Source organism: Lissotriton helveticus, chromosome 12, assembly GCF_964261635.1.
Source record: "Lissotriton helveticus chromosome 12, aLisHel1.1, whole genome shotgun sequence".
NCBI lineage: Eukaryota > Metazoa > Chordata > Amphibia > Caudata > Salamandridae > Lissotriton > Lissotriton helveticus.
Window position 1 is genome coordinate 801,396,245 of NC_136073.1, and position 23,695 is coordinate 801,419,939.

General features: G+C 48.9%; 1 protein-coding gene across 9 annotated transcripts in view; it reads right to left on the bottom strand.

Moving 5' to 3' along the window:
• The window catches only part of HORMAD1 (HORMA domain containing 1), a 920,105-nt gene that overhangs the window by 845,171 nt on the left and 51,239 nt on the right, over positions 1-23,695 (bottom strand). For all 9 annotated transcript variants that reach the window (XM_078670957.1, XM_078670959.1, XM_078670964.1 and 6 more), the window contains 2 exons: positions 11,237-11,381; positions 5,938-6,001 (listed from right to left, as the gene is read on the bottom strand). In XM_078670957.1, the coding sequence (XP_078527083.1) occupies positions 5,938-6,001; positions 11,237-11,381 (209 nt within the window). The remainder of the gene's footprint in view (positions 1-5,937; positions 6,002-11,236; positions 11,382-23,695) is intronic.

The window sequence follows — 23,695 nt, forward strand, 5'->3', positions numbered from 1 at the left end:
GGGCTTCCCTGGAAAGATGCCGAGATCTTGTGCCGCCCTGTTTGTTTATATAGAGCATTGTTGTAGTATTGTCCATACGGACTAGCACTGATGAACCTCATATTCTGGGAAGAAAAGCCTGTAGTGTCAGATGCACCGCCTTCCATTCCAGAAAAGGTATGTGGGATTGAATCTGAGCCGGATACCACTTGCCACTTACTTGGAGCTCTTGGAGGTAAGCTCCCCATCCTTCTAAGGAAGCATCCATTGCAATTACTAGTGGTGCCGCCTCTTGCTGCAGGGACGTGCCTACTGACAGATGGCTTTTCTCTATCCACCACTCCAGGGCTCATTCCCAAGAGGGATTAGTAAAGTCGGACCGAAAGAGTCTTTTTTCTTTTGATGGCATTTACCAGAGTGAGAAGCCGCCGCTGGTGTTCCTGTGTAGGATAGGCTTTTAAGCAAACTGTGTCTAACTGGGCTCCTAGGAAGACCTCTTGAAGAGAGTTGTGCAGGCCATTCTGGACGTTCTTGCTGCTGTCACGGAAGGTGTCTTGATCAGCCAGTCGTCCAGATATGGGAACATTTGATGTTGCTGTTGTCTGAGAAATACTGCAACCGGAGCCAGGCACTTTGTAAAAATCCTGGGTGCAGATCTGAGTCCAAAGGGGAATACTCTGAATTGTTAGTGGCATCCGGCTACCACAAATCTCATATATTTTCTGTGTTTTGGGTGAATAGGAATATGGAAATAGGCATCCTAGAGGACTAGTGTTGTCATGAAGTCTCGCTGGTTTAGGAGCTTCAGTACCTCCTGCAATGTTATCATCTGAAATTATTGCTTTTTCAAATACAGATTGAGGTTCTGGAGGTCCAAAATTGGTCGCCACTGCCTTAACTTCTTTCTGATCAAAAAGAAACGGGAGTAGAAACCTGTGCCCCTGCTGGGCAATGAAAGGTTCTCTATCGCTACTTTGTGAAGCATGTTTTTGACCTCTTGTTGAAGAGCATTGAGATGCCTGTGAGAAAGGCTTGAGGAGGGGTTGCAGGTGGTTTTCGGATAAATTCTAGTGTGTGTCCAAATTGTACTAGGTGTTGAACCTACTGGCCTGTAGTAATGGTTTGCCATTGGTGGAGGTAGTAGGATATGTTGCCTCCCAAGCGGGATGGATGGGTTTGCGAATGAGATGAATGTGGGGAAAGAAGAGTTGAATTCGGAGCCTGTGCAATATCATTGTTGGCGGCTAGTTTCTTTGCCAGCCTGTGGCGTTTTTCCTCGATTTGTTCTGACATAGGATGTACGAGGTGGTTGTCTCTGCTAAAATTGAGGTCGCTAAGACTGGAACCCCCGAAGAATAGACAGGGTATCAGTATTTCTGATAGCCTCCTCTATAAGATGGATGTCCTCTAACTTTTGATCCTCAAAAAGGAGTTTTCTTGAACTGCAACATCCCTAATGACTTAGCGGTATATGTGCCTTGATGGTCTTAAGGCCTCCTCCACATGGCTGCCAAAAAGAACTTTCCCATCATACGGAAGGTCCAACATCTTATTTTGAACCTCTGGACGGAATGGAATGGCTTTGAGCCATCCATGTCTTCGCAAAACCGCTGCTCTGGGTAGGTGTCTGAACCCTGTAACAGCGACATCCATGGCCAAATCTATTATTTCATTGGATGCTCACTCCCCTTCATGCAAGATCTTATTTGCTTCTTCTTGACCCTCTTCCGGCAGTTGGTTAATAAGCAATGTTTGAACACATTTGGCGATCCTATCATCCTAAGATCGCCAAGGAGTTTGCTACCTTCACTGTCAGTGCTGACATTGCTGAGAATCTTTTACTGATGGAATCAAGACGTCTGCCCTCTTTATCCAGAGTTGCAGAAAGAGGTGCCTCAGGATATTTTGAGCGGCTTTTAGCGGCCTGCATGACGACTAGTCCAGTTTTGGGTGGCCTGTGAGGCACTCTGGGGCATCATTTGTGTTCTATATGTATTATCAAGACGTGGACGCACCGCCGGCACCTAGGCTGGGTTTTTCATGATCCTAATACCTTCATCCCAGGTATAATTAATTACGGGAATAGCTCTGACAGACTTACACAATGTCTCTTTAAAATCGTATAAGAAACAGTCAGGTTGCTTGCAAGGCATTGGTAGAACAAATCTTTTTGCTGCATGCTCCAATAAATTGTGAAATCCCCCAATATCCTCTGGTGGGGAATCTACCAGAAGAGGTGTAGGTGAGGCAGGCACAGACATTCAGTAATCGTCCCATTCCGAGGCCGTATCATGACGTTCTCCCTCTACATGTGAAGAGACCGGTTCCTGGAGATCAACAAATTGCAGAGTATTTGGTACAGAAAGTAGTGTAGGAATATTCACTCGTACTGGTGATGCCACCTGAAGAGGCTGAGTTCTAGTAGCTGGTTCTGAAGGCGGGAAGCACTTCCGGTAATCTTGTAACATGAACTGCAGATCTGATAGTAACGCAGAGGGCATTCTGACTATATCTTCCTGATACTGCTGGTGTTGTTGTTCAGGTCGAACAAAATATGCCTGACCGTAGTACTGTTGATCTTCATCCTCGTCACCATCTGACTGACACTTAAACCCTTCGCTGCAGTGTTAATTTTGCCGTGGTGCGGGCGGGTCTAGGGGTGGTCGTGGCGCTGCGGTGCTTATGATGGCTCCCGGCCATCAGAAATCACGGTGGGTGTGTGCTCATGGCGGCCGAGATCTGTCAGAACTCCGCCCACTGATTAATTCCCAGCACAGGCGGGGAATTAATAGTGCATGGGCGGAGTGGCATCGTTCGGACGGCTCTCGGCCCTCATGAGCACCCGCCTACTCTGACTAATGACGCCGGGAGCTGTCATGAGCACCAAAGGTGTTAATGTGCAATTTGGAAGGACTATACGCATCCCCGAAAAGGCCTCCCTCTTCTTCAGACTTTCCCTCCTCCAAAAGATGAGTGGGCAAAAGAGGTGTAATTTTACTGGGTGAGGTATGTTCTGGAGTAATCTCTGTTGCCGGTGTCTTTGCCGGTGAAAGGACCTTCGATGACACAATTTTTGTCTACTATAAGGTCTTCTCTTCCGCTACCTTCAACTTCGTCGTCGATGGCGACGTTGTCGGCGAAGACGACCTCGTCATTGACTGTGGCTTTGTCGGCGACAACGTCTTCGTTGACGACAAAGATTTTGCCGACGCTGGTGTCTGAGCTGTCGTCGACCGATGTAACCTTGTCGACTTCTCTGTCGACGACGACTTCGCCGATGGCACTTTTTCCGATGCGAATTATGCCGTTGTCAACTTCAATTTCAAAGGCAACGACGAGTGCTTCGTTGACGAGTGCTCCGCCTCCTTAGATGATGATGTGAAAGTAATGGTTGAGGAGATTGGACCTTGCGTTGACGATGATAAAGATGTCGACGAAGATGAGAGGGACATAGAACAAGTTGTCGATGTACCTGAAGTGCAGCCTCTGGTCATCGTCAGTGCTGAAACACTTCTCTTCACTGACAGAGAGCTCGCCGACGGCTTGTCAGAAGCAGGCTTTCTGAATATTAATTTGAGCTCTTTAGGTGGTGTTTTTAGGCTTAGAAACAGCTTTGGATGGCTGTTCTATTTTGTGAGAACCTTTTTTGTGCTCAGAGGAAAATTAATGAGAGGACTTCTTAGCACATTTTCTGAAAAGGCTCTTTATCTCAACGTGAAGATTCTCTCACCCTCTTTGAAGAAATTTTAGACATTTTTGAAGAAGTGGACTGCTCACTCTCAAAGTCTGATACAGGGTCAGACCTGGTTTTTATTTTCTGGAGTCAGATAAGAAGACGTCCTTCCCGGCCTCTAAGGATTATTGTTACAAAAAGTGCGACATTTCTTGCAGTCTGACGCCTTTTGAGATGGATACAGACAATAAATGCAGTCTTTATGAGGGTCCTCTATATACAATCTCTTCTACAAACAAGTGGCACACTCCCTGAAGAGAGCTTTCGAAAGCCTATCAGCTATAATCCACTCAGATTTGGTAACCACCAATAGATATACAAGATGGATAAAATATCTGTCTATGAATATATAATACAATGAAAGTACTTTCCTGAGCAAAGAAATCCAGAAATGTTCCTCCAATGGGGAAGCTGAGCAGAGCTCAGGGGAGAAGAACACGTGCGGTAGAAAATCTGAGGTACTGAGCTGTTCTAGAGGGTGATTCATGCTGACTGGTTAAGGCAAAACGTTGATTCCTTTTTTGATAAGGACTATGATAGATTAATAAACTGAGAGGCCTAGGCTTTTTCTAGTCTATACCTATCATTGTACTATTACTACTACTACTACTATTTAAAGTACCGAGGACTACCATCATGACGAAGGGGAATGATTCAAGCATGTGAATCTATGAATGTTCCAATACTGGAGTAAACTGCCTATCCATCCAGTATGTAAATATGCCTGGATATCATACGAAGTTTAAACCTCTTTTTGTTGGCTCGTTTGTTGAAAAGGGCATCGGTCCAGTGACCATACTTCTCACTTGCAAATTCATCCTGTTTTATATGCGTCTTTGCTAAAGCTCCTACCTTTCTCTTCATTCTGGGCTTCGGTCTCTCACCTCTGGAAATTATGAGTGATATCCTTGAGAATGAAGACCTTGCTATTGTGGATACATGTGCATACAGATTTGTGGACTGCTACAGTATCTCACTCATTGGAAGGGGTATGGGCCAGGGGACCAAACATGGGAACCTGCTTTTTTCATCCAGATCTCTCGAATGGTTTGTGCTGCTTACCACCACCTGTCTTGGAAAACTGAGGGGTCTTAAGAGTGAGGATAAGGCCTGGTCTGGGATGGGATTCTGGGGTGCCATGTTTAAAAAAGTTGTGGTAGAAAGATAGCATATGGCATCTTTGATGCACAGCCCAACTCAAGTTGGTTGCTATCCTCTCCAGGTCAAATGGGAGATTGGCCAATGGACTCACAAATTGACAAGAGGTTCCTGTAAAGACTGGTGAGCAAAATAACCTGCACTAATTTTCATACCAAGAATGCAGCGCCCACTTTAAATTGCCACCTTAAATTCACTATTTCCTCATATTTATGCTACCTAAATTACTGGAATTTACTACCAATGGCAAAAGCCCTATCCTTACGTGTTCACCTAATTCTACAAATAACAGTACCCAACATGCCTATTGCAGCAGTAGAACTCATGAAAACGACAACCATGTCAAATCCACATCAACTTAGCATAATCACTTTTACCCTTTGCTTTTTATTTTCCTGCTTTCTGTGAAACTTTGTTCTGAATTTTGAAATGAGAGCATGGCATCGTCTCTGATAAAACCGGGCAAGCCTCTGTATTGGTCTCAGCAGCTATTAAGTTAGTACGCTTCTTTTAAGTAGTAGCAGGATCACCATCTTGCATAGGGAAATCAGACCATATTACTCGGACGGTTTTATGGTGTTAGCAGCAAGAACCACCTCTATTTCCAAAGACATAATAGAGGACTGCCTGAATGACTACTTGCTCCTTTGGGGTGATTAAGCACAATAAAGGATCAAATATTGAATAAGTATTTTTAAGGAGCATAGCAATATCAAACAGTTCTCATTCCTCACATAATATCTCACCCTGCAGATCAGTCTTCTACGCTTCATTTGCTCAAGACACCAAGATCTAGTACATGAAGCATTGGGCTCAACAATCAACAAATCAAAGGGCTGGACACTCAAAGGATTGGTACATGCATCAAAAACCTACATCACTAAATTCAAATTCAGCAGTGTATTTATTGCAGTACCTGTGCAATCTGATACTTTGGAATAAATATTACTAACCAACATCTACACATTTTACATATATGCACTCTGCCTGTGCCATATTAAAAATTTACTATTATTGTCCTCGAAAATTATTACTATCTTTTATCCAATTTAAAGGGTAGTACGTACCATTTAACAAGCTGAGTGGAGCCAGGAGAGCTTTTGTCTTCTCTCAAAATTTTAATGCAAAGGCCTAAATCAAAAACAAAATCACTTTTCTGTAAATTATCATAGGTAAATATCACAACTGTTATAGACAGAAGCACCTCTGGCATTTAATGACCGATGCTGCACTTTAAACAGAAGTCTGGAAATCGAGTCGAAATAAAGGGAGATTTATAAGGCACTAAACATCATGTGTATACAGGTGATAAAAGCAAGACAGTAAACAATTCTCCAATACATGTTGCCACTATGAGAATTTTCTAATGACCCCAACATAAGAGTTATCTGGGTTCTAAAGTTAAAATTTGTTGGACTTGGCCTTTTCCCCCCAAATTTTTCGCTTTTGACCCCCTTGTCTAGGATGTCTCCCCCATGGGATTAAACCTGTATAGGCCATGAGTGGTGTGAGACACCTTGTTGAAAATGTAATGACATGTAATAATGTGAGCACTTGTAAATTTCCCCATTTTAGAACTGCACCTGACTGAAAAGTATTGTATTTAAAATGGATGCCATGGTCATGGGTTTTGCCACTGGACTGCCATAGGTCAGCGGTCTAGATAATATTACCCAGCTACCCCTAGCTTTTGGAGGGAAAGCCTGGCACCCAGGGTGCTCACCCCCTCCCCTTGAGCCAGTTTGGGCCAGTTTTGCCAACATTCTAGAAGGTCCTGGCACTGCCTGGGAGGAGGGTATAAGTAAGGGGAAGTGCCACCAGAGAGTCAGTCAGCGCTGGGACAAGGAAGAGAGGGGACCTGCTGTGAGGTGCGACCGCCACATGGGCCTGTGAGCTGGGCCCTGCACCCCTAGACCCCCCCCCCTCTGCTGTCCCCATGGGCCCCTGACAAGGGAGGGCCCCTATCCAGGTCACTGACGCTGTTTGACCGAGTATCACGCCAGCGCTGTGTGAAGAAGCGCCCAGGAGGTGAGGAGTGTGCCCCTGAGGATCTGTACTGGGACTGTCCGCTCCCTTGGGAAGTTGTGGCCCCCGTGGAAGCGCTGGACTGGGAGGAGCTGCCCGGGGAGGATTGTGCCCGCGAGGAACTGTGTCTTGCTGACCTGCCTCAGTCAACCGGCCCCTGGACTGCCTTACAAGCAGTGCGCTGTGAATAGCGCCATAGTGCTGAGGAGACTGTGAGGGGAAGTAGCGCTGGAGGAGCCTACCCTTGTTGTGGCGCGCTTGCTACCTGATTAATAAATAATAAAAGGGAGCTTACCCCTTGTCACAGCCGGAGATCACCGTCGCAGCCCGGGCGCTGAGGAGACTGTGAGGGGACTTCGTAACAAGAAAGGGAGCCTACCCCTTGTCCTGGCCTCGTGCTGTGTGGCAGTGCCGAAAATCACCGCCGCGGCCAGGCGCCGCCTTGAGGAGACCCCCCTGCTGGGGTGTGCAACGTTGCGGCAGCCCCCGATGCCAGGAGGGGGCCGCCGAAGTGAGAGAGGGCCGCGCTAGGCCCTGAAGCCGTCCAGGCCCGTGTCATGTGACGGGGGCGCCTGGTGGCGTCATTGGCCACGCCCCCGCCACACCGCGTACGGATTGGCTGCGCGGCCGAGCCCCCGAGAAGACCGCGCAGCGATTAGTTGTCGGCCCGACAGCCCGGGAAGGAGCGGAGGACCGAAGTCCCGGGTCCCTGTGCAGAGTGACCGGTCCGAGAGGCCACCCCGCCGGTCAGGACCTGCAGGAGGCTGGGAGCGCCGCTGGGTCAGGAGAGAGCGGAGGGCGGGAGCCTACCCCGCCTCCGCCCGCAGGAGAAGGTGTCCTCCACTCGCTGCGGCCCCCAGGAAGGCCACGTTAGGCCTGGGAGGCCCGCCGCCCTGCGATTGGCTGCGGTGCCGTCAAGAGCCCTGAAGACGCCGGAGAGGCATCAGGAGCCCGGTGAGTGGGGCTTTGGGCAAACTGTGTGGGGAGGGGGTGAAGAGGGCAACGGGGCACAGGGTCGGTGCTCGCCCCCCCTCCCCTTAGCTTGGACATTTGTAGTTGGGCCCCGTTGGCCCCAGATACCACGGTGGTGGCCCGGACTAACCCTGTGGTGGGACTAATCAGGACTGTAAGGGCCTGGATAGAAGGAACCCCCCCCCCCCTGAACTGGGACAGGATGAGCATGTCTTCAGGCTAGATGCTCTAAGTTAGGCTTAGTGGTCATACGCCCAGGTTCACCTTCTGTCCACCCATGAGTTAGTGCCGATGTCCTCATCTAATGCCCATGGAAATGTTCTTCTTGATTAGGGGAATGTGTACCCTGTCATGAGGAAGTGGGTGTCCTGGCCTAAAGAAAGGTTGCCCGAAGCTTGGTGCTTGTAAATATGTAAGTAAGGGAAGGTGACTACTTACCGGATGCTCCCTGCCTGTTGGTTGATTCATGACTAGTGAAATGTTTTGCAGGTGCTGGTGCCAGGAAATGTTAATTGAGCACCTCTTTATGGCATTCCTTGCAGGGGCGGGCTTCGTGGAATGTTCATGGTGATAAGTTGCCGGGATCATTGAAATGCACCTTTTTGCCTGTTGCCTAATTTTCCCTGAAGTGTCCCACCTATATATGTAGGCCCCGAGGAGGGTTTGCCCTAGGTTGAGGTTCTTAGGCCCAGAGGCTGGCCCCCATTAGGTTCAAGGCAATACGGGCCTAGTGGTTAGGTGACTGCTATCTGCCTGTTCTCCCTAGTTAGGGCTGAGCCTTATGCTAAAGCATAGTGCCTAGCGTGCTGCGTCCCCTACTTGGGATTGGGACGTCAGGGGCCTAATAAGGGTGGGCTGTTGTGTACACCCTGATGTTCGATACCCCTAGTTTGATGGTAGAGGGAGCCTAGTTGAATCCTGACAGGTGTTCCTGATTTATGAAAAGGGCCCCTACCTGATATCTATGCTGGGCGATGTATGTTCCGCCTAGGTTGGTCAATGGGTTGGCCTGATGTGTTATTCCAGGCCCTTGTTTATGTACCAGATTAATGGGCCAGACAGGCTAATTTATTACAGGTGTTCCTGTCCATGTTATGCCGTGATGCCCTAATGTTTTTCCCTAACAGGGGTGGGTTGGTGTTAATGTGCATGATGTATTTCTATGTTAATGTAGAATTTTGCAATTACAGCCTTCCCTTTAGGATGAGAGTCTGAGTTGGCCCCGCCAGATTGGCCCCAGATCTAATTACATTTTGATCCCATCCTTTTTCTTCCTTTCAGCATGGACTACTTCCTATGTAAATAATTCCCCCCAATATTCGCTTGGCTCTGGCGCCATTCGGCGTCCTGTTGTGACACTACTGTTTTGCATTCTTTTGCCTTGCAGGTTGGAAACCCTACTAAACTACGTATCTTTTTCCAACTCAAACTGGTGTCCTGCCTCTTTTGTGGTGTGCCTGGTGTGTTGACTGAGGGTACTGCGTGAGTGCTTCACATGTCCTCGAAGTTTGGCCTGCCCGCTTGATGCCATGCTACCCCTTTGGAGATCTGGGTAACCCCCATTTCCTACAAAATTAATTTAATTTTATTAAATTTTTTCTGTTAAAAAAATATCAACAGGCAGAATTCACTGGTACCCCTAAACACAGTGGACAAACACAACATGGTTTAATAGTCATTCTTGATGTTATTTAAAAATGTTAAATAGACTTTGGGGCCTCTGAAGGCCATAACAACCTGTGGTGTGTTGAACAATACTTGAAAAAATACTCTATTAGATTGGTTGAAGTTTGAAAAACTCATAATGAGGCCCTAACATCATGACTTCAAATGGGTTGGATGAATGGGAGGTATTTAAAGCACCAAATTAGATAAGCCTTGATTTTTATGTGTCTTTTTCCCTGATAAATTTCCGTAGGTTTGGAATGCCAAAATATGTCAGGAAAAAATACTGGGGATGCGATAATTATCACAACTCTCCCCTGGTAGAGGATACCTGGCATATTTATAGATCCCTGCCAGGCAAGTGGGGATATCTCAACGCACCATGACAGAAGAATAGGAGTTGAAAACTGCCTGCCAGTCATTCCCTTTTTTTAGGAATATAATCTAGGGATCATGGTCCTGCTCCAATATCTGGAAACGTACCATGCCTCAATGATGAAGACATAATGTTTATCACAGCACCAAAGTGTTTCAAAATATAGGAGCAGGCGGTCATTCGGAATTGCATCTACTAATTACAACTCCCAGCTTCTCTGTTTAAAGTAATCCTGTTTAGAGCGAACAGGGATTCCCAACTACTCTGGGGGTGTTGATGCCAGATTTGAAAGCTAGTTGTTACCTACATGAGCAGCCGCATCCTCTGTGACTGGAGCATTAAGATCTCCATCTCCGACTTTAAATCTTGCATACTTTTGTAAATGTAACTTTTTTTTCTCAGGTCAACAATATCGTTTTAGGCAGAACAATGCCACAGAAAAGTTATTGCCTCAAATGTCAGTGTTATAAACATTGACAAAGTTAAACATTATCCCAGATGTGCCTATCAGGTACAGAATGTTAAAATTAGCAGTAGCTAACTGCTCTCTCTGGTAAACTGTCCTCTAGATGCCAAGGCGGCTGACATCAAGAAGAATTTCAATGCAAAGAGTACTCATGAGTGAATGTGAAGTTCTAGACCTCACCGATGTTAAGTGCCCTGATGTCAAATGCCTTAAAAAGGAATACTTCAAAACTCAATTTTTCAGGAGTAGTAAAGTTAGTGATGAAAAAACTGAGGCTCCTGACTAGATTCAAACCTGGAAATATCAGGGATAATGAGGAGGGTGAGTGCAAGCTCCTCCCCAATGTTCCATCAGTTATTTATTGCTTTTTCTCACAAGAAATATAAAATAAAAAGTAATTTGGAGTTCCTACATGTTTGCAGAGGTATGATGATAGATAAACATAATTATTAATATCATCACAACTGGCTGTTTCTGCTTCTTCTTGTAATAGTTAGGTAGTGAGTTGTGGTGGAAGGTATTCACATAATTTACTTCTAACTTTCTTTAAAGTTTTCAGAGAAAAACGGCTAAAAATTAGAACTGGTTCATTTGGAAGGTAATACATTTTTGGTATAGCTGACAACATTACAATTTGCACCGTCTCAATAATTATTCAAGGAATAGAAATGAATCACCATATAACCTTCCTCCGACATGACACTTAATGTTTCCAGTTCATTCAAACGAAGCTCATTCAAACATAAATGACAGGAGACTTATTAATAGTACATTTATCAAAACATAAATGAGATCCTCTGCAGCTTGAAATAAGACATAAGTAAATGACATTCAACAAAAGTAAGAAAGAATTTCATGTTACCGTCTAAATATCTACTGCCGTAGGCACATTCAGGAAAGAGTCCTCTGAGATATGTTATGCAGGATACGGAAACAGCTAAGAGTCTTTTGACTAAAACTAAGGATTGCTGATGTGTAGATACCTTGTTTGGAAATGTGACTGCACTCTGAAATACAACAAAGAAAAAAAGAATACATTATTTGCAGCATTAGCGTTCAGATTTTAATTTCAAATCATGGACACTGGAGAAAGCAAAAATGTTACCCTTAAAAATAAGGGAAATGAATTACTCAAAATCCCAGTCCTCCATTTTTTGAGTTACAATACATTTGCACACTGAGGAATATCAGTAGTCTTATTCAACAACAGAATTACAGAAATACCCAAGAATTGATTTTGCAGAAATTCTTTCTAAGGAGATGTTTAGACTTTACTGGCAATGACCCTACTTCCCAGTCATACAATGCATTTGTGAAGTGAAGAGAAATTAACAATCTTTACTACATTAATTGAAAAGATGATCCAAAATTGTATTAATTTTTTTCCTTTTTCTGTCAAACATTTTCTTTTCAATTAAGAAAATACAAAAGGAATTAGAATCCAATACGGACTCTACACATGGGAGTGTAGGGGTGATTGTTTTGATACCGTTGCAAAAGACTGCAAGCTTTTTCAAGGCATGTATTTAGAGCTAGTGTGTGTTAGAGTAATTTGATTTTGAGCCTCTTTCAGTCCAAAAAGTAACTACTGATGAAATCTGTCCTGGAGTCCATTGAGTTGTCCATGGATGATGACTTTATATTCCATTAAAGCTGGGCAAATGTCTGCATTAGGATCAGGGTAACTCAAAGAGCATAGAAGAATGAGATGTTGAAGAACAGTAGATCCCAAATTATAAGAGAGGGGTCCTACTCACCAAAGGGACAGGGCACGGAGATTAGACACTTCTGTCAAAAGTAAGATCACTTTGGGCTCCTTTTAAGCATATACGTCCACACTGCTGTCATGCATACATATTAATATCATACATGTACTATCCAAGTCACAAACACCAAATAAAAACAAAAAAAATAATATAAACATTGTAATATATTTTTTATTGTTTAGGATCCATATCAGATTCAAAATATAAAAAGAATGTTTAAAAAAGCGGGTTTCAAAACATCATATGCATCGTCAATACACTTTGAATATTCACATTGATTAAAAACATAGATTAAAAACGACCTGGGAGAGTATGTCAAAATAAAGAAATCACAAACGTATTAAATCAAGTTAGCACCTCAAATACATATACACTAGAGTTGATGTCCCTCCAAATTCTTTTCTCCTAATTGAACCAGGTAATCAACACAAAGAGACGCATTTCGGTGGTATAGGCTGATCCACCACCTTCTTCAGGCTTACAGATACCACTAGAAGTCTCCCAACACAATCCGGAAAAGTGACGTGACAAAATGGTTAAGGGGATCTGTCTCCTCCTCTAGTGTGGCTGCTTGGCTCACACATGCCACACAATGAAGGCAGCCTGGAGGCGCGCTTTCAGACTTTCTTCACTTACAAGCAGTTGAGGTGTTAAAAGAAAGTGTGGCACTGTATTACTTGTTATTACGTGTTGTGGGGGCAGGGTCAGTGAGTGTGGAGACAGGGTCAAAGAGGTGGCTAAGAAAAACAAAATATTCTACATTTGGCTGTTGTTTTCATCTTCAGTTAACTGACCTGAAATAACAAATGCAAACAGAACACTTTGTGGACTGAATGCTGAACAAATCAAACATTCACCCTCAGTCACAGATCTGGGTTAAATCCATAATTATTTTTCTTGCCATGCCACTCCAGTTTGGGCCCAGCCATACGCAAATCAGTCATGATTCTGCTCCCCATGGGAACAGTCCACCCCAAACTGCCAAGCCAGGTCCTCCCTGGACCAGAAACAAGTATCATGTTACCTCATACCCCAAAACCGGTCCCAAGATGCTTGTTTCCGGTCCATGGAGGACATGGCCAGGCAGTTTGGGTTGAGCTGTTCCCAATGGGAGCAGGGTCAAGACTGATCTGCACAGGGAGGATCTTCGCGCGCAACCAAGATGGCCGCGTGAGCTTAGGGCTCCCGAGGCCCTCGTAACCTCCCGCACCTATCCTGTCGTTCACCCTGTCCCTCATCGACGTCTTCGTGAAGGGGAACCACGAGTGAGGCGAAACCTGCATTTAGATTTTGACTCGGACCCCGGGAGCCGGTGTTATGGTGCTTAGAAGATTGCGGCCTACGTCTCCGTGATGCCCGGCTGTGGAGTTGGTATGGTGCCCGAGCTGTAGTTGAACAACATCGGCCTGTGGGGGCTGGGACGACCGGTCCGGTTGCTTTCACTTTCGGTTTTGCTTTCAGAGAGACCCGTGACTGTGAACGTGCCAGCCCCCGAGCCTGAGGACTGCCGCCCTGTGTCACCCACGAGTGTAATTTTTCATTGCCTTGCCGGATCTGGAGGACATTCGGCCTGTGCCCTCTAGTTGGGGCTGCCTCCGCCCGTGGGGACCAGAGGCCGCCATCTTCTGCTTCGACTTATCGATCCAAGTCCACCTATCTCCCGCAATGGCGGGGAAACCGGAGGGTGAAAAGCAGAAAAGTAAGCCCACTCGGCGGGGTGGCTATACCCAGGCTAACATCATGGATCGATATGCTCAGGCCAGGGGATCTCCCGGTGGATCGGGTAGGTCGCAGGAGGACATGAAAGATCCACCGACTTCGGCGATGGAGCTGGCCTTGCAGGATGTTATGGCTGCTATTGACGGGATTAAATCCTCACTGGGGCAACAAATGGAGACTCTCGCCCATAAGCTCAATACTGTGGCGATTGAGGTCAACCTGATCCGTACGGACCTGGGGAAAACTAATGAGAAAGTCAAGTCTTTGGACCTTAAGACTTCCAGCCTGACGGGTGATGTCACTGACCTACAGACGAAGGTCCGTCACCTGAGGTCTACCAGTGCTCTCCTTACACGACGTCTGGAGGATTATGAAGGAAGGGCTAGGCGGAACAATGTTCGTATCATAGGGGTCCCGGAGAAGGCGGAGGACCCAGCTGCTGACCTCTTTGTCGAGAATCTCATTGTTAGCCCCCTTGCACCTAAGGGACTGAGTAAGTTATTTACGGTCGAACGGGCTCATAGAGTACTGGGCGGTAAACCGAAGTTGGGCGCCCCACCGCGGCCTATAATCGCGAGAATTTTCAATTTTGGTGATAGAGACGCTATCCTTCAGGCCTCATGGATGGGTGGACCTACAAAGTTTGAGAACACTACTATCACCTTCTACCCGGACTTCACTCAATCGGTCCAGAAGCAAAGACTTGGTTTCCAGGGGGTGAAGAGACGACTGCGTGATATGGTCCTTAAATACGCCATGCTTTTCCCGGCCAAGTTGAGGATCGAACATGCGCAGCGGACTTATTTTTTTGATCGACCGGAGGCGGTGGTCGACTAGCTGGACACTCTGCCGAACCAGCATCCATCGGAGGAACGGTCTGGCGATGCGGAAGGCGGACCTACGGAACAGGAATAGGCACCGGCTGCTTGGCTTCTGGGGTCTCTTGAAGGCCTCGAACTGTGGTTCGATAATCCTGACATGTGATTTGATGTACATTTGGGGGGTTGCGGGGCCATTGGAGGGTCTTATTCCTCCTCTGAGTTTCTTTTTGTAGCTTAGTTAGATGTGGGGGCGACAGGCACACTGCAAGTTTGGGTGTTTTTTTAGTCTTACGCAGGGGTGCAGGGTGGGGGGTTTTGTAACGGGATTTTGGTGGGGGGATGGGGGTTTTTGTTGGGGTGTGTGTTTGTTTCTTTGCAAGGCAACGTGTTCTTAGATCGTTTGATCGAAGTGCTGAGTTCTTCCTGGGGCTGGATCCTCTTTCTTTTTCGGGATGGGGGGTAGAGGGCTGAAACTAATGAGTTGGAATGTGAATGGGCTGGGGGATAGGATAAAACGTGGGGTGGTGCTGCAACTGTTGAAGCGTTTCGCTCCTGATGTGGTCCTTCTTCAGGAGACGCACTTGATTGGCAATACTTGTCATGCTATGAATAGGAAGGGGTATCGTTTGGTCGCGCATGCTGGGTTTTCCTCTGGCTCCAGAGGGGTTGGTATCCTCATTAAGAATTCTCTCCCGCTGGAGATTGACAACACGGTCCTTGATGATAGAGGTCGCTATGTCGCTCTTACGGGTAGGTGGGAGGGCCGGTACCTTTCCCTGATCTCTGAATATGTCCCCCCTGGCCTGCAGTCGGCTACTTTCATGGATTTGGGGCGAGTTATCCTCGCTCTACCCGAGGGGTCACTGTTTTTAGGTGGTGATTTTAATGCGGTGGTTTCCGGTATGATTGATCGACACCCACCCAGGGATCTCAGGGGAGCACAGAACTGGCTTCATGATTTCCTCGACACTTTGGGTCTGGTAGATTGCTGGAGATTGTTACATCCTGCTCAGCGGCAGTATACGTTCCATTCTGGCGCTCACGGTAGCCTCTCTAGGATTGATTATATCTTGGTACCGGCTGCTCAGGCTTTTTCTATCGTTGAGGTTAAGCATTTGGCTTTGGGAATTTCTGATCACTCTCCGTTGTGGCTTCGGGTGGAGTTGGATTCTGGGACCGAGGGACGAATTGCTCCGATTAACCCTTGGTATCTTCGAAATCCTACAACTCGTGCTGTCCTGGTAAAATCGCTTGACCTGTATTTTTTGGGAAACGAGGGTTCCGTGTCGGCCGCGGTATCGCTTTGGGATCAGGCCCTGTTGTTAATTGCGGGTGTCAAGAAACGGAGGTATGAGGAGGTGGTTAAGATCGAGACGGAGATTGCAGATTTGGAGCTTGACCTGGAGCAGGAGGTCACCCGTGCTAAGACACATGTTCTGCGACTAAAACAACTTGAGTACAGGGCATTGGTTACTGACGCAGCTAAGGCCATGAGTAGGGAACAGCAGGGACGTCTCTATGATGTGGGAGATAAAGCTGGTATATTGATTGCGTGGCTGGATAAAAAAAGATAGAGCTAGTCGGGTGGTGCCTGTGATCGAGACAGCTGGTGGTGCTCGGGTTTCAGACCCCAAAGAGATTGTTCAGTGTTTCGCGGATCACTTCCGAACAGTGTACTCTTCTGTGTCGGACAGACCGGAAGAAGACTCACATCTATTGTTGCGTGATATTGCTTTACCACATCTCTCTGATGTTGATAGGGAGCAAATGGACGCCGTAATAACAGCTGATGAGGTAGCTCTTGCGATTCGTTCCCTGCGTTCGGGGAAAGCAGTGGGTCTCAACGGCCTGCCTATTGAACTTTACAAGTTGCGGCCGGACAAGATGGCTCCCTATCTACGGGATATGTTTTTGGAGTCTTTGGAGTGTGGCTTTCTCCCCCGCGATCACCATTGTGGTGATTCACAAGGAAGGGAAGCCGAGAGATAGATGTGCGTCGTATCGACCGATATCTCTTTTGAATGCCGAGCCTAAGATTCTTGCGAAAGAGCTAGCTAACCGATTGATCACTGTTATCAGTGAGTTGATACATCCGGATCAATCCGGTTTTATCCCGCATAGAAACACCGCTCTGAATCTTAGGCATCTGCATGGTGTTCTCGCGAGAGACGCGACGTTGAGTGAGCCGGCCATCTTGGCGTCGTTGGATGCCACGATGTCCTTCGACACCGCTGAATGGCCGTATTAATGGGCCGCGTTGGCTAAGTTCGGGTTTGGACCCGGTTTTATTAGCTGGGTGAGGCTTCTCTATGAGGACCCCCTCGCGCAAATTGTTGTGAATGGCCGAGTCTCTGCTTCGTTTGGTCTTGGGAGGAGAACTCGTCAGGGTTGTCCTTTGTCGCCGCTCCTGTTCGCCCTAGCTCTCGAACCCCTTGCCGCCTGGATCCGGTGGGAGCCCTCGATGAGGGGTATTCGGTGGTCCTCTGAGTTTGAAGATCGCATCTCGCTTTATGCAGATGATATCTTACTGTACTTGACCTCGCCCCGGAAGTCAATGATAGTTCTGTGCGATGTTTGAACTCGTTAGGTAGGAACTCAGGCCTAATTATTAACTGGACAAAATCCTATCTATACGTCCTTTCAGGTGACGTCCCTCTTCTTCCAAATAATTGTCCCATACAGATTGCGCAAACGGGGTTTAAATATCTCGGTATCTATATTTCATTAGACCCCGCAATTCGGTATGAACAGAATCTCCTCCCACCCTTAGCTAGATTAAAGCAGGACGTCGCGGGTTGGCGTAAACTTCCGCTTTCGCCGCTTGGTCGTGCGGCCCTCTTTAAAATGATGTCTCTGCCTCGTTTTCTCTACGCTCTTCAAAACACTCTTGATATAGTCCCGGCTAGCTATTTTCGTGCGGTCGAGGATCTTCAAAGGAAGCTGATATGGGACGGCAGACCTCGTATTGCGCTTGCTAAACTGAAGCTCCCGTGGTACGACGGGAGTATCGCTCTCCCTGATATAAAACGTTACTATTGGGCGTCTCAATTGGGAGCCATTAATCATGGTATGTATGGTCCCGAATTGAACCCCGCCTTTGCCATGGATAGATGGCGGTTACCTGGGGGTAACTACTACAGGGCGCTGTACTCTAAAACGGTCCTTAAGGATTTGTCGGGACCAACCAGGACAGCAGTACGTCTGAGGCAGGACGCAACTAGTTCGATGGGATGGAAGGACCGCTTGGCTCGAGCGACCCCGCTTTTTGGTTCCGATAAACTTGGTAAACTGTGGAAGACCAAGGGGTTCGATAAATGGGACCTCATTGGTATTAGTAAGGTAGGAGACCTCTGGGTCAAGGGTCAGGTAAAATCGTTTGAGGTGTTGAAGAAGGAGTTTGATTTAAGTGATTCAGAGTACTTCCGTTATGTTCAAGTTCGCCATTCTTTGAGGTCGGTTTTCCCGGTGGGGGAGGTAATTCCGGAGTCATCCCCGCTCGAAGATAGACTGTTGGACGGTTATGTGCCAGACAGTACTATCTCCCTAGTCTATAAAAAATTAATAAACGATAGGTCGGACCTCCTTTTGCATCTTCGGGACTTGTGGACCCGTGACGGCCTTGAGCTGGATGACGAGGACTGGCAGTGGGCGATCTCCTCTCCCAAGGAGGTCGCGATTCCAGCTCGACTACGACTGGTTCAGCTTAAGATTCTACATAGAGGGGGGGAGGAGCTTCGCGCGATTCCAAGATGGACGCGTGAGCTAAGGGCTCCCGAGACCCCTTCCGCCTCCCGCGACTATCCTGTGAATGATCCTGATTATGACGACGGGTACTTTTATTGATGCCCTGCTGATGCCAGCGTTCCTTTCAAAAATCGATTTGGCCGTCGGATGCTGGACTTACTGCACCCTGGACTTTGAGGCCTACATCGTATGCCAGCCGGGGGCTTGCGTCCCCGAGGTACCCAGGTGGCAATCGAACAACAACGGCCGATAAGCCACGCCCTCTGCCCCTGGTGTACTTTCGGTTTCGTTTCTGATCCTTGTTGTGAACGCCCAGTTCCAGATCGGAGTTCCGATTCTGCTATCGCTGCCAGCTTGTTGCTAGTGCTGTGTCCCTATCCACTCGCAATTCCGAGCCTGCCACGAGAAGATCGTTTTGACTGGATTCTATGATTCCCGTTGGGGCTCCTTATACGTCATGACGGGCAGAACAGTCGTTGAGAGACGCGGCACTAGAGGTTCGTCCCGAGGGGGGGTCGCCCAATCTCAGACCATTGATCGATTTACTCGACCAAGGGGCTCCCCGGGCGGATCGAGTTGTGCCCTGGAGGAAGCTGGGGACGGTACTCCTGATGACGAGGAGCCAACGCTGAAAGACGTTATGGGCGCTATTGCGAGTGTCCAATCCGCCATGGGCCAGCAATATGAAACTCTGGCGGCTAAGATAGATACGGTGGCGATTGATGTCTCCCTCATCAGAGCGGACCTTGGGAAAACAAACGAGCGTGTCAAATCTCTCGACCTCAAGACTGCTAGTTTGACCACGGATGTCTCGGAACTCCAGACCACGGTCCGCCATCTTCGGTCTACTTGTGACTTGTTTTCCAATCGGTTGGAAGATTTTGAGGGCCGGGCCAGACGCAATAACGTCCGCATTGTGGGTGTCCCGGAGAATTCTGCCGACCTGCCTGTTGATGTCCTGGTGGAGGACCTCGTGCTGAAGCATCTGGTACCGAAAGGCCTAAGTAAATTCTTCGCTGTGGAACGGGCCCACCGTGTCCCGGGTGGCAAGCCAAGGTTGGGGGCCGCTCCGCGGCCCATAATTGCTAGACTCTTCAATTTTCGTGATAGAGACGGTATCTTGCAAGCTTCGCGAACCAATGGGCCCACTAAATTTGAGAACGTTTCAATTAGTTTTTACCCGGACTTCACCCAGGCAGTACAGAAACAAAGGATGGGCTTTACGGGTGTGAAAAAGCGACTCAGAGACCTGGGACTGAAATATGCTATGCTTTTCCCGGCCCGCCTGAGAATCGAGCATGCTGATCGTGCGTTCTTCTTTGACCGCCTTGAGGTGGTTAGTGACTGGTTGGACACTTTATCGTCGCGTCATGAGGGCCCAGAGGACTCGAGAGGCGCTGAGGGAGGCGTGGAGGGCCAGGAGCAGTGAGTCTATGTCGGCGAGCCAGAATCCGTTGCAGTGGCTTAGAGACTATGTTTCAAGCATGGTGTGAATGCCCGGGGGTGGGGGGGGTTCAGGGGATCTTCCTCCTCTGGGGACTTTTCTCTCTTTCTGTAGGTTAGTTCAATGGGGCGACAGGCACACTGCAAGTTGGGGTGGCTCTTAGGTCTACCGCAGGGGTGCAGGGAGGGGGGTTTGAATTTGAGGGGTTCACTGGGGGTGGTGGGGGGGTTCTTTTCTTTTTGCTTGTTCCGAGGCTGTGCTTTGCTTTACATTTGCTTTCATGTGACTGTTTCGAGATGGGGAGGGCGGTCAGTCTCCTTCCGGGATGGGGGGTGGGGGGCTTAGGGTGTTGAGCTGGAATGTTAACGGTCTTGGGGACAGAATAAAACGTGGGATTGTGCTACAATACTTGAAGAGATGTTCCCTGGATGTGGTCTTGCTCCAGGAGACCCATTTGGTGGGCAATACATGTCATGCACTGAACAGAAGAGGCTATCGTTTGGTGGCGCATTCCGGCTTTACCTCGGGATCGAGAGGGGCTGGTATCCTGGTCAGGAACTCCCTTCCCCTGGAATTGGATAGTACAGTGTTGGATGACAGAGGCCGCTATGCCGGCATTACGGGGAGATGGGAAGGGAAATTGATTTCCATACTGTCTATTTATGTTCCGCCTGGGCTGCAATCTACCACATTCGCCGACTTGGGTGAGTTCATTCTGGGTTTACCCGATGGCTTGCTGGTGTTGGGTGGAGACTTTAACTCTGTGGCGAATGGAGAGAGTGATCGTAGCCCCCCCAGGCTCCTCCCTACATCGCAGTTATGGTTGGGGAAATTCTTGGATGCCTTTGGGTTGGCCGACTGTTGGAGACAACTGCACCCTGGCCGGCTTCAGTACACTTTCCACTCGGGAGCCCATGGAAGTCTCTCGAGACTTGACTATATCCTCGTGCCGATGGTGCAGTTGATCTCTGTGCGTGAAATTAAACACTTGGCTAGAGGGATCTCAGACCACTCCCCGATTTGGCTCCACTTAGATATCTGTTTGGGGACTGGGGGCCGAATTGCCCCGATCAACCCATGGCACTTTCAGAATCCCAAAATCAGATCTGAGGTGGTCAAATGCATGAATTTTTATTTTGCCGAAAATGAGGGGTCGGTATCTTCCCCAGTCTCCCTATGGGAGGCCTATAAAACTGTGATCCGTGGTCAGACTTTGTCCCTGGTTGCTGATGAGAAGCGGCGTAAACAAGAAGAGGTGGTACGCTTGGAGTCTGAGATTACTGGGTTGGAGGAACGGTTGGAGGCTGGGGTTACGCCTGAGACGCTGCATGTTTTGGCTCTCAAGCAATCCGATTACAGAGCTTTGGTGACTGCCTCGGCTGAGGCAATGCATCGTATGCAGCAGGGGCGTCTCTATGATGTGGGAGATAAAGCGGGGAAGTTGCTTGCTTGGCTGGATAGGCGAGATAGATTGAATCGTGTGGTGCCTGTGGTTGAGAGTGTTGATGGAGCGCAAGTCGTAGACCCGGTTGGGATAGTCGAGGTGTTTGCCCAGCACTTTTGGGTCGTGTACGCGCCGGTTTCGGGCTTGCCGGAGGAGGACTCGCGTTTGCTACTTCGTGATCTTGAGTTGCCCAGTCTCTCGGAATCGGACGGGGTGTTGATGGAGGCTGATTTCTCCATCGATGAGGTTGCGCTCGCTATTCGCTCTCTTCGTTCAGGGAAGGCTTCGGGCCCTAACGGTATACCGGTTGAGCTGTACAAGTTATGCCCAGACAAAATGGCGCCGTATCTGCTACGTATGTTTGCGGCGTCGCGAGACCTTGGATTTCTCCCCAGGGACCAGAGGCTGGCCTCTATTGTAGTCATTCATAAAGGCGGCAAGCCCCGCGAGCGCTGCTCATCGTATCGCCCGATTTCCCTTTTGAACGCTGAACTCAAGATATTGGCGAAAATACTGGCGAATCGACTGGCCACGGTGATTAGCGGACTGGTTCACCCTGATCAGTCCGGTTTTATCCCCCAGCGTAATACTGCACTCAATCTTCGTCGTCTGCATGGCGTCCTCGCGAGGGCGGGATCTCTTCGTGAACCGGCCATCTTGGTTTCTCTTGATGCTTCGATGGCCTTTGATACGGTCGAGTGGCCATATTTGTGGGCCACTCTCGCCAAGTTCGGCTTCGGCTTGGTTCCACCTGGAAAACAACAGCGACCGCAACACCATCACCCTGCTCGACAACCTCGCCAACCTCGGACTCAAGCAACTGGTGTCCACCCCCACCCACCTCGCCGGACACACACTCGACGCCATCTTCTCATCCAGCAAAGACATCGCCTTCAGCCACGCCACAGGACTCCACTGGACGGACCACAGCTGCGTCCACTTCACCTTTAAAAGAACCACGATCCACCACCACCAGCCAAAGGTTGCCCGAAGAAGCTGGAACAAGATCACAGCCGACCAGCTCGCCGCTTCCCTGAGCCAGCACCCCCCTGCCAGCTCAGCGAACCCCAGCCAGGCCGCCGACAACCTCACGAAGTGGATCAGCAAATGCGCGGACGAACTCGCCCCACTGAGGACCCCGCCCAGCAGACCCGGCAGCATGAAGGCCCCATGGTTCACCGACGAACTCAAGAGCTCCAAGAAGAACTGCAGAGCCCTCGAGAAAGTCTGGAGAAGGGAACCAACACCGGACAACCTGACCACCCTCAAGCATGCCACCCGGAAGCACCACCAACTGATCCGCGCCGCCAAGAAAACTGCATTCAAAGACCGGCTGGACAACAACGCACACAACTGCAAGGAACTCTTCAACATCGTGAAAGAGCTCTCCAACCCCAACGCCGGAAACAACGACATCACCCCATCGCAAGACCTCTGCAACTCCCTCGCCTCCTACTTCCACAACAAGATCGCGGACATACACAACAGCTTCAGCATCCAACCGACGCACGCCACAACCTCAGCAACGCCGCCCACCACCACCATCCGCGCCTGGACTCAGATCAGCACCGAAGACACCGTCCGCATGATGAACTCCGTCCACTCCGGATCCCCGACCGACCCCTGCCCTCACCACGTCTTCAACAAGGCCGACGCTGTCATCGCACCCCACCTACGGGACATTATCAACACCTCCTTCGACACCGCCACCTTCCCCGAGAGCTGGAAGCACGCCGAACTCAGCGCTCTACTCAAGAAACCTACAGCGGACCCCACCGAACTCAAGAATTACCGCCCAATCTCGCTCCTCCCGTTCCCAGCCAAAGTCATCGAGAAGACCGTCAACAAACAGCTGGCCGCCTTCCTCGAGACGAACGGATCCCTCGACCCCTCACAGTCTGGCTTCCGAGCCAACCACAGCACCGAGACCGCCCTCATCGCCGCCACCGACGACATCCGAGCCCTGATGGACAACGGGGAAACAGCGGCCCTCATCCTCCTAGACCTCTCCGCGGCATTCGACACTGTCTGCCACCGCACCCTAGTGCAGCGCCTCAGCAACGTCGGAATCCAGGAGAAGGCACTGGAATGGATCATCTCCTTCCTCGACGGAAGAACACAGAGAGTCCGCCTACCACCGTACAAGTCAGAGGCCACCGAAGTCATCTGCGGCGTCCCTCAAGGATCCTCACTGAGCCCCACCCTCTTCAACGTCTACATGAGCCCCCTCGCGGCCATCGCACGCCAACACAACCTCAACATAATCTCCTACGCCGACACCCAGCTGATCCTCTCCCTGACCAACGACCCCGCCGCCGCCAGAGCCAACCTGCACGAAGGGATGAAAGATGTAGCCGAGTGGATGACGACCAGCCGCCTGAAA